This window comes from Diabrotica undecimpunctata, chromosome 6 (genome assembly GCF_040954645.1).
Source record: "Diabrotica undecimpunctata isolate CICGRU chromosome 6, icDiaUnde3, whole genome shotgun sequence".
Lineage (NCBI taxonomy): Eukaryota > Metazoa > Arthropoda > Insecta > Coleoptera > Chrysomelidae > Diabrotica > Diabrotica undecimpunctata.
Window position 1 is genome coordinate 7,689,893 of NC_092808.1, and position 12,194 is coordinate 7,702,086.

The 12,194-nt window shown below is 33.6% G+C and overlaps 1 protein-coding gene across 2 annotated transcripts in view; it reads right to left on the reverse strand.

Moving 5' to 3' along the window:
* The window catches only part of ab (BTB/POZ-zinc finger protein abrupt), a 146,494-nt gene that overhangs the window by 82,679 nt on the left and 51,621 nt on the right, over positions 1-12,194 (reverse strand). For both annotated transcript variants that reach the window (XM_072534148.1, XM_072534149.1), the window contains exon 3: positions 11,353-11,506. In XM_072534148.1, coding sequence (XP_072390249.1) covers positions 11,353-11,506 — 154 coding nt within the window. The remainder of the gene's footprint in view (positions 1-11,352; positions 11,507-12,194) is intronic.

Below are 12,194 nucleotides of genomic sequence, written 5' to 3' on the forward strand. Positions count from 1 at the left end.
TTGTATACGATTATGGGTCTTATATATGTTTTTTACATGTAGAGGAGATTAACATGGTTAGTGTTCTTAAATTTACCACTTAATGCTTTTAGAAGGTTGGATTCGTTTCCTTACCTGTTTTGGTTGTTTTTAAGGTATGTGTTCCAGCTGAGTGTCTGAAAATTTGACACCTAACGAACGACGGTCCGAATTCGAGTCTCTCCGTTGAGCATCATGTGGTTATTCTGTTTAGGTTCTTGATGAGAACATTTGGGATGTCTGAACAATATAAATTGTATTTTTGTTGAATTTAGAGGTATTCTCAATTTGTTACACCATTTGACTATGGAGTCAAGCTGTGTTTGATTCTTTTCTAACACAGAGCGTTCTCTACAGTTGCCCTGTGGAGGGCCGTGTCGTCAGCATAGAGAAGAATGCTTTCAGATATAGTGTTCATTGTACAGACCTGATCTAATGCTTTTTGCCCATCTAGAAAATTGCCGATAGCTTGCCTATTGTGCTCATTAATTTGCTAAGAAGTGAAAGATGCTGCTTCAATCAATGAGTTTTGCTTGGAGTGACCAGTTCTGAATCTCTGAATGAAAACTGAATGTGTTCTATGATTCTTTCCTTGAGGATCCTCTTATAGATCTTAGAGCACTTTGAAGTGAAATTGGTCTGTAGGATTCAGCGCATGTGAGGATTTTCCTTGTTTAGGGAACATGATGGTGCTAGCTATTTTCCACGAGGTAGGAAAATATTCCAGGTGGAGGCTTGCATTAATGATTTTGGCTAGTAGTGGAAAGTTGGGTTCTGGAAGTCTTTCGAGCATCATTAAAGTGTTTTTGCCTAAGCTACACAGTCCCCTGACGGTGTCCTTATCTAGATGGGCCACTATCTCGTCGTTTGAATTGTGTTTTTGAAGGTTTCGGACTTATCTTGTGGATTAAAATAGTATTGTTGACTTTCAGATAAGATTGGTGATAAATTTTTTGCTTGGTTAGGATTTTAAATTTTTGCCAGAATTTGCCTCTGTCTCGGTAGTCTGCCTCCACTGATGTTGTTTCAACATGTTGACTTCTAGTCTGATTGCAGCCGAGAGGCGGTTGTATTTTGTTTTGATGAGATGGTCTCGGAATATTTTATACTCTCTGATTAGTCTGCGCTTTGTTTGGATTACACAGGAGTAGTAAATGCATATCAAACCATAGCAGGAAAAAATTAATATAACATCATTTCGAGAGCAAAGCGTAATGCAATTTTTGAACAAGCCTACAACCGCGTACGGTAGTCAAATGACGAAAGAGAACCTGAAAGAAACCGCAAACTTGTTGAAGGAAACATGAGAGGAAGGTGCACACGATGCTACAAAACACTTAGCAAAAGAAATGGAAGAGCGTATGCTGTAAAGCATTACAAGAGAGTAAAAATATCTTGCAACCTATCTAGTGAGAAGTTATGTATGCAATGCCTGTCTTTTGCTATACATAATTGTCAGATAAAAAAGTCACCATTTTCTTTAAAGGTGTGTCTGGTGGTTTACCTACATAGTTTTCAATGATTTTTGTTACAAACCGTATGTACATAATATTTGACACAGGCTTTTGAACTAGTTTTTTTTGCAAAATTATACATTTTTATTTCATATGATTTGTAACTTTTTTCAAATAAATTCATTTGACCAAAAATAATACAGCTCAGCTTTTGTGAAAATTGTAAAATATCTGCCTGGTTTGGGTATATAATATTTTGTGACTATATGAGCATTTGGTAAAACTGTGTTATAGTTGGGAATCAATTGCTCCTGAAAGAGTTTTGATTTTATTTGCTGCTTTAAATTAGGAGAATTAGAAAGTGTGGACTTTAGAATAGTAGAATAATAAAGTACTTGTCATAAGTTTTACAAAAATGAAAATATATTCAAAATAATTCAATAACTTAAAGAAATTATACCTACTCAAAAACTAAAACTTGATCTTCGACTGCCTTTTATTTATTCTCTGCTTTTTAAACAACAGAGTCCGCAATTGTCCATTAAAACAAAGCATATAATTGTTTAATTACAATTATACGTTAACTACTAACAATGGTGCTACATTAAAAAGATTTCTTGAATATCATCAAATAAATAACACACGGGTGACGATCAACGGCTTCTGTGTTATAGGCTTTTCATGCGTTCCTGTTCCCTCGTCTGCTATCAATCGATAAAACCAATAAGGAAGTTAAAAAATGTTCATACCTGCGATTTACTCCGTTCGAATTACTCTGTAGAGATAATTTATTGCTACCTCCCAAAACCGATCGAATAGCCTTGGTCTTTGTTATATTTGTATGCAAATTTCGGTTTGTATTAAAAATAATTACATTTGATAAACGTTTATTAGACAATAGGAAAACAAATTTATTTTTTGTATTTATGAAATTTGAGACCCGGTCGTAATTATTCCAACGAGAACGATACAATATTTCTTATGGTAATTTATGTGGGAAAATAAAAAGTCGAGAGGTGAAGTTATCTGTGGATTTGGAAAGTGACGTAGGACGATGCAATCGGTGGATTAACATTATCGAGAAAAATTTCTAGCTGTAAATTGATAGTTACTAGTTTTAGTCATTTAAATTATTGTTGTTTTTGTTAAGTTTCCTGCTGTGGTTTTTTTTTTAATAATAACATGCCTGGGCAACGTAGCCATTTACATCATCATTCATTAATTCAAGTTGTATGAACTCGGTGAAGCTGTAGCTGATTTTACTGGCAAATCCTTTTTAGGTGTGTAATAATATTATATTATTATAATGGAGGATTTTGGCATGTTAGTCGCCAACATTAGGAGGTTTGAATAGGCACGTAAAGAAGAAGAAGAAAAATAAAAGAAGAAGACGCCACCATGGGTTGAAGAAGAAGAAGCAGTTTACCCTGTTCAAGTAGAAAATATCAATAAAATTGAAATGGTCAGCCTGTTAAAGAAAGTTAGTCTTAAAGAATTCCAGTACAGTATTACAAAGCACAAAAATACGGCTCCTGGTATCGATAACATTCATTATAATGTTATACAATCTTCCATTATCCTGCAAAATTACTTTGTTAGAAATAATAAATAATATATGGCAAACCACGCAGTATCCAGAAGATTGGAAGAAATACATTATGATTCCAATGTTAAAACCTCAAAAAGATCAAAATATAGCAGAATCCTACAGAGGTATATCACTGGCATCCTGTGTACTCAAAACATTCGAGCGAATGCTCAAAACAAGAATGGAATATTGGCTAGAATGCAACCTCAAACTACCAAAATATCAGTTTGGATTTAGAAAAGCTCATTCCACAATAGAAAACATTACTCATTTAGTCACTGACATTAATATTTCATTCTCAATCGTTCTACCATAGCGTTGTTTATGGATATTGAGAGAGCCTACGATAAAGTAAATCTAGGAATACTACATTAACAAATGGTGCGAATTGGATTTAGTTGTAAATTTTCTAGAAAAATAATAAAATTATATCGTAATCGCATAAGTAACCTTAAAATAAATGAGGAAATTTTAGATACAAGAACAAAAAGTTTGGGATTATTTCAGGGTAGCGTTTTAAGTCCTATATTGTATACAATCTATACCTTTGACTTAGAAAAGCTAACAGACGGGGACATGAATACAGGGACATTAAGATACTGGAATATGCTGTCGATATATGCATTTACATTGACAATTGGACATAGTTATGCAAGAAGGAATCAAAATACAAAATTTAATATTATTGATTATATGGCATAAGGGAGGATTAAACTTTCTTTAGCAAAAAAGAACCAAAGGCTTCAGCATCAATATTTGTGTTATAACAGTTTGAATCAACTGCCATTTACGTAACTATTGTTTTGAGATTTGCATTCAGGATCCAACCGCATAAAGTCAGTCATGTGTTTTCATGAATCAAAGGAGCCATATTGTATTATACAAAAAAGAACCAGTGTTGTTGACTTCTTGCATGTGCTTGTTGCTGTAGTAGTTTGGAGTGATTCATGTTGTGGCCAGAATAGAAATATCAAGATAGTTCTTATGCTGAAAAGTGTGTTGGAAGTCCACTCTAGCCTTCAAAATTATACTATAAAGTTTTTAGTCTCTGGGCACAATTTTCTGTCAAACGACAGTGAATTCGGTGACCTTGAATCTGCCCTAAAATTCCAGCAAAGGCTTTACACACCTGAACACTATATCAGTGTTATGAAGAGTGCTAGAAGACGAAATATTTTAAACGTAGTAAAAATGAAATCTATTGACTTTAAGTATATAAGTGATAATGAGAAACAGAAAAAAAGACACAACAAACACCACGATAAACTGGTTAAAATTTAAACAAATCCGCATTATTAAAAATAAACCAATGTCTATTTACGTCAGTAACAATTACAACAACGAATTTGTTGAAATAAATCTGCAAAAACGAGGAGTGGGCAGGTCCCATTCCATGTCATCTTTGTTGAAAAGTCTCTGGCCAGAAGGAAAACCAATATCGCCGGAAAAGCTAAAGGGTATCGCATCATTTCTTCTTTTAATTCTGAATGATTGTAAAAACTTTTACCGTAATTTATCATCTAATGAAGAAATTGAAGATAACATTGATGAGTACAATGGAACGTTGGACTTTCAAATTGAAATTGATTAAAATACTATTCCATTATATTAAAATTGAACGACAAAAACATCTTTTCAAAACATTTTTTCAAAACAGTAGTATTGTCATAATAATTATTTTCATTACATATTTTAGTTCAGTTTATTTTTTATTTTTAAGCTATAAAATATTGTTAAATTTGCCTTGTATATTCACCCGGAAATGGAACTGTTCCCAATCAGATTGTTTTACAAGAGCACAGTTTTCCCGTTATTTCTCATGTAACATACCATTGGGGGTAACACTTTATAGAAGATTAGTTTGGAAAGAGCACAAAGAAAGTATATTAAAAAAAGCCGAGAAAGGATTAAATATATTAAGAGTTGTAAGTTCTTACAGCTGCGGAGCCGATCCAGAAATGTCCCTGTTATTAACAGGTCATTTATTAGATCAATTCTGGATTACGGATGCTTTCTATACTCTCAAGCAGCCTCCAGTAACCTAAAAAAGTAATCTCGAGTTGGTTTAAAATGGAAACGTTTGCCCTATAACCTGTCCAAGGTATGCGCAGCGTTCTTCTCCAGCACCACATCTCAAAGGCATCCATTTTTTGGCGCTCGCGTCCGCGAAGCGTGTAAGTCTCTGCCCCGTATACAAATATTGAGAATACAAGGGCATTCACCAGTGTTATCTTGATATTTTGAGAGATAGATCTGTCTTTCAAACTAACTCTTTTGACGAAACAAATTCGAATAAAGCTCTAGTTGTACATGGTACTAACATATTAGTTTTTAATTAATTTAATTTACTACTAACGTTTGATCTATAAATTTTAGTAACTCCAAAAAGAAATCGTAAACGGCAGAATAGGCTAGGGCTTTGAAAGAGAAATGTAATTATAAGTAGAAGAATGTGAGGAGAAAAATATCGCAAAAAATGTGTACGTAACTTTTTAGGATATTACAGGAACTGTCTATATATAATTTAAAAACGAATTATCTTACATTTGTATTGAAAAATCTCCTGAACGCCCAATTTTTTTATATGTCGTAAAACACCTTCAGACAAGCAAGTCGGAGCTGACTTGCGAAGTACCCTGTACATCTTAAACAACTAACAACAATTAACATTTATTAGGATAATATTATAAATTATCACCGAAATGGTTTATCCTTTCACATTCAAACAATTTAGCGGCGCACCTACCAGCTATTTTACGATCTAGACTTAAAAGGAACATTAAGAAGTTTTTACGTACGATTAAATTTATATGTATAAGTACAAAAGTTATTAATTTTTGGGTATTATATTTTGGGTAGGCAATAAGCGGAGAAAGATAGTGCTGCAATGATGGATAATATGGGTGTGTGCGAGGTACGAGTATGAGTGTGTGAAGTAATTATAGCTTTTTTAATGTTCTTGTATCAAATTACCGGAGGAACGTCGGTTTTATTAGTTGGAATACTAAAGATAGATTACGGGAGTTTTACGACGATGTTTTCTCTGTTATAGACGTGATTTGGACTCAAATTCCTTCCGTTTACGGTCATAAAATATAATTTCGATTCCTGTTTCTACCTCAAATAGTTTTAGAGGGTAAATTGTAGTTGCTTCATATTTACATATATAAATATTGGCTTTAAAACGTTTTATGATGTCTTTACACATAAAATCGCCACTGTCCTCTGTCCATTCATTGTTCCTCTTCCTCTTCAAGTGTCTCTTCCTCGCATTTCCAACTTGATTCCTTCAATCCGACTTTTTCTTAGTTGTCCATTTTTGTAATAACTTTGCTGTGCTCTTAGGATTCGTTCACACTATCGCCCCTGTCCTCTATATCGGTATTCGTCGGGGTGAAATGTTCAAACTTACATCGCATTTAACACGCGCATAGTAAAAAAAAATATAAAAAAAAGAAAAAAGAAAATAAAGTAAAGTGTCTTATGTCGCGTAAACGTTTTACATTAGTTCTTGTTAATTTAGACTTTATTGACAATGAAACTCGTGACGCTTTATTATAATATATGTAAACTATCTGAAGATTTGTAGAACGCTCACTTTGCCATTCCAAATTATCAATTCGGATTCAGGGCTAGATATTCCACACAAAATGCATATTTCACAATCAATTAACGAAAAAAGACACGTCATAGGCATATTCCTAGACGTCCAGAAAGCATTCGACCAGGTCTGGCATACAGGCCTGATCGAAAAATTCCACCTTGCGGGACTGCCTACAAATTTCATTAAATTAATAAATTCCTCTCTCTCTAATCGGACCACCCGGATCAAAGTTGACAATACACTAACTTCGCCATTCCCTAGGGCTCAATTCTTGCTCCAATGCTATACACAGTCTACAACAGTGACATCCCCCGGCCTCAATATAGCCTATATATATATATATATATATATATATATATATATATATATATATATATATATATTTGTATATGTTAAATGACTGTTAACAGCTTGAAACTGCTAACAGTCTCTTAAGCCGCGTTTACACGATGACAATTGGCGAGACAATTCTCAGAAGACAACTGACTGACATGAAATTATTGTCTTCGTCTGAACACTTCAGGCCGATTGCCTTGCCAACTGCCCTCACAATTGGCCCAAAATTCAGTTGTCTCCGGGAGTAGACTGAGGACAATGAGCTGCGCCCAGTGAGCCCCCCACCACTCGAAATCTCAATTGTTGCGACAATTGACGCTGTGTGAACAGTGTAGGCCAGTAGTGCTGTCTTGTTTTTTGCCAGTTCCCTCACCGGACACAACAGATGACGAGCAGTCGGCCATGTTTTAGCTGTCTACTGCCATGGCAATAGTTGGCCCCGTATAAACATCTTCTCGTTCAACTGGACTGGCCTCCGACAATCCGCTACCACGTGATGACAATTGTCCAATGACAATTGTCATCGTGTAAACGCGGCTTTAGGCAACTGACTCTTGTGGCGAAACACAACAAAGTGAAGACTTGTAAGTCTGTAAGAGGTAGGAACTGCTAACAGTCCCTTAAGTAAGTGACTCTTGTAGCACAACAAAGTAACTTTTTATGTATGCCAGGACATAAACGAATTGTTGCTAACGAGAATGCTGTCAGTCTTTTTAAAGCCAGTTTCACCCAATAAATAAATACCTTCTTTTATCTTTATATTTCGGTGAAGTTTTGTATTGCTTTTATTAAGTATTTTAAATTCCACACTGTAAGATCCGTTGACAGTCAAATAAATCGCTACAAGTCAGTAATTCAAGCTTAAATAGATTTTTTTAAGCAACACTCATAAGCGTATTCTCTTCCTTTTTATTCAATCACGTTCAAATCGTTACAAAATGATCCTCATTAGAAGAAGAACCGCTTAGCAGACCGCCTAGGTAGTAAAATAATTCATCAAATACATCAAAATTTCTATTACCACTGATTGTTTGCTGCCAAATAATATATTGATTATTTCGTAAGATACTGAGACATGTTGAGAAATTGTTTTGATTGAAATTTACACTAACAATGGTCCTTGTGAAGCACATGTTTAAGGAAATAGTAGTGAACATTAGAATTGTTTAACGGAAGAATGTTTATATCAGCATAAAGAATAAAAATGCGCTTGTTTGTTTTGTTGTTCGTAGAGTTCCTGGATAATTTTTAGATTTTTTGAGTCCAAACCTTTTCTTCCCAGAATATTTAACATGGTGCTACGAGTATGTTTGGCACAGTCAAACGCTTTAGCATAATCTAAACATTGATAAACTTCTGTTCGAATAAAACTGATAGCGCAAACAAAGCCTATCTAATTCTACTCAATATATAATTAAGACATACCGAGTGGTCAATTGTTAAAGGAAAGGGTCATAGGAAACACAATGAGACATTCTAAATTGTTGAATTCCTGCTTCCCTAATTATTTTACATCAGAAGTCATAAGAAACTATTTGTAGAGGATTGAAATCTGTATTATAAACAAACGTTAAAATTGTTTTACGAATTAAACGTATAAATATAATACATCTTTCAGGCTACCCCTAAAAGTCAGGCAACACGTATTGCAACAATGTATATGACGTGTTGCATTTGATCACATTGATGTAAGATGTTTGACAATATTTGAATTGTTAATATTTTTAGTTTATGATTATATTATAAACAATAAATTTTACTAAATACTACTACTACTACTGAACAATAAATATTACTTTACAAGGCAATAAAGTTAATCTGCAGTTTAATTTAGTCTGCAGTTCGATTTTAACTGTCACTTGTCACTTATGTAGTATTTTCTACTTTGCATGTCATTTGCATGTTGTTTAATCATACAGCGTTTGGATTATTGTGTCAATCTTAGTATGATTTCAAATTTTTAACAGAACTTTGTGTTTTATACTACCGAAAGCTTTGGTGAAGTCTACAAATGTCAATGTGATCGATACAAACTTTTCCCCTTCTGAAACCAGCTTGTTCATTTCATATTAGTATTATTTACTTATGGAACATTATAGAGTTATGCCCCTCCATTTTTTCCATGGGTGTGTATAGACAAACATATTCACCAGAGACAATAAAACTGAAGTTTTCCAATAATTTACCGCTTTACCCTGTTATATCACAAACACGTGGGAATATAATATTATTGTACTTTAACAGTCCACTAAAACAAGTTTTTAACAAATATCCGAGTATTTTTTTATAGTTTTTATGCAAATGCTGGAAGAAAGTGCGTATAAAATTGGATTATTAGTCAGTGGCACTAAAACTGTCTGAATCGTAGAATTAATTTATTTTTTTTAGTTAATTACAGTTTCTCTTATTTATATACAAAAATATAATATTGCTTTTCTATTTTTGTATGTGTGTTGAATAGTTATATTAAGTATATTATATAGAATTATACTTTTTATTATATAGAAGTCAATTAGTTTTTATTAAACGATAATGTATTTATTGGGCTATATAATAAACAAGAGGTTATAAGGATAATAAAACTGAAATATATTAAGGATATAGAAATTCGAACATCCATTTTAAAGTATTTTATTTTAATAAAAATTTGTAAACAGGCTTATCTTAGATAAAACAATAGATAGTTAGGATTTCTGCCGTATCAGTTTAGACTTTCGTTCCTTATTCATTTTTTTTTCTAAATTGGCTAACCACTAAAAATTTTAACTTTTAGGTTTATTATAAAAAAAAATAAGGATCAAAATTTAGGGGTTATTGGTTTTTTAAAAGTTGTTTACAATGCCTAGTTTCAATTTGTTGTCCCAAATGCCCAGTTTTACTATCAAACTGAGTTTGACAGAGGGCGGATAGTTTGCTTAAGAGAAGACGGACTTTCTTTCGGAAAATTGCGAATAGGGTTCACAAAATTTTAAATACTGTGTTAAGATATTATCGGGAATTGTGTCACGAAGACTGAACACGAAGATCGATGGGTACAGGGCGCCACCGAAGAACAACAGAGCGTCAAGATCGTCGCCTAAGGTTAATGGCTCTAATAAACCGCTTCTTCTCTACCAGGTGTATTACAAATGAAAGGTCAGTAGAACATGGAAGAGCAATTAGAATGCGAACTATTTATCGTCAAATTCGCAACCTTATACCCTGAACATCGACTTAATCGTCTTGAATGTTGTAGAACTAATTAGCATAGGACCAGGAATTGGAATAGGGTTGTCTTTAGTGATTAATCTCGATTCTGTTTAGGGATGCATGATAGCCGATCCAAGGTCAGAAGATGACGTACTGACACGAAAGCTACATATTTTGTTCACAGGCATGTGCACTTCACTGTTAGGGTTATGGTATAAAATGTCATCGTTTATGGTTCCATGTCAGCTCTAATCTTCACCAGAGGGAAAACGACAGGTCAGCGATACGTAGAAGAAATACAGACGTTCCAACATTCAATTTTTGAGCAGTATAACGCAAAACTGCACATTGCCAGAGTCACCATAGACACCTTGAATAGAATAGAGTCAAAGTTTTGACCTGTACCCCGAAATCACCAGATTTATCTCCAATTGAATACATGTGGACATGATGAGTCGGAGATTTCATTATTTAGAGCATCCTCCTCAAATTTTGGGAGCACTTCGGGAGGAGTTAATTTGCGTATAAAAAGAGATGCCCCAGGAGGACATTGACCACGTAATCAGAAGAAAGCCCAGGTGCATCCAAGAGTATGTTGTCCACCGAGGTGCATAATTATTAACTGCTTTACCTCTGTAATTTTTTTCAATCATAATGAGCCTTCGATGGTTTGTTTATTTTGCTACCCTGCACAATTTTACAAAACATTTTCAAAATAAAATAATTTATGATGGTTGCTCGGATTTCTATGTCACTTTGTATATTTTTATATAAATTATAAGTGATAATAAACTTAACTTAGAGGAAACCTCAAACGAATTAATAAAAGGGACAGAGAAGAATTGTTGCCATCAATTTATGACTAATACTAAAAATTTGTGACGGTGAATCATTTTAATTACTTAAGTGGATTACACAAGTTTGGAAAAAAGACAGATATCAATCAAAATACGAATAGTAACACACCCATTCTGTCAGATGGACGACAAAGCTGCAAAAGCTTATATAATGAAGTAAATATATATAGAATTCAAGCTAGCGAAATAAGTTGATTCAGAAGAGTGAGACTTAATAGATTGACAAATGAAGACGCAAGACAAGAACTGAGTATGTACTTTGCTCACATACCTGCTGCTGTAAAATATTAAGAGTATTTAACTTACCGGAGAAATTTTGTTATCGGGAGCCGTTGTCAGTCTTTGCCCAGCATTTCCAGGTGCTACATCAGCCAGTCCCCTGACTTGTAACATTTGTGCAGTCTTTATAAAATCCGACAGCCTTTCTTGGCCTATGTGTACTTCGCCGTTATACATAAACCTGAAACAATATTTAAATAATTATCAATCTCTTGACGACCGTTTCATTAAAAAAAACTGATGGATGATAAGTCTTATTTGTTATTTTTGTATTAAAATATAAGTAATATTAGAAAATATTTTAAAATTGAATATTTGTGACATTAGACCTTCTTGGTATAATGAAAAAATTGCAACAATTATAATATAACGACAGAGTTGAACAAATTGCAAAATTAATTTTTATTTGACATTTTATAATCTGACAACATGTTCTCTAAAAATATTAATAAATAAACACGAAGTGCTCTAGGATGTAGATTGCCAATAAAATACATAATATTAAATGAAAAATTACAAAGCCAAGAAAAATATAGAGATATTCGGTTTAAATATATATTTTCCATCATCCGATCATCTCATCATTACATCCAATCTTAAGCGCCTTGTCTTGTTGGGGTACTTTTTCGATTACGATAAGTAATATGATAAAATTGCCATCGTCTTTAAGTCTCCATTCTAAAATTTTTTTTGATTCATCTTCCATCTTTGTCTCTAACAGCATGTCCTGCTCAGTTCAATTTCAGCGTTATAATTCTTTTAACTGCGTCCGTAACACCAGTTTTTCTCCTAATCATTTTAATTGAAACTCTGTCTCTGAGGGATATATTCAACATTGACCTCCCCATTGCTCCCAGTGCCACATGTAT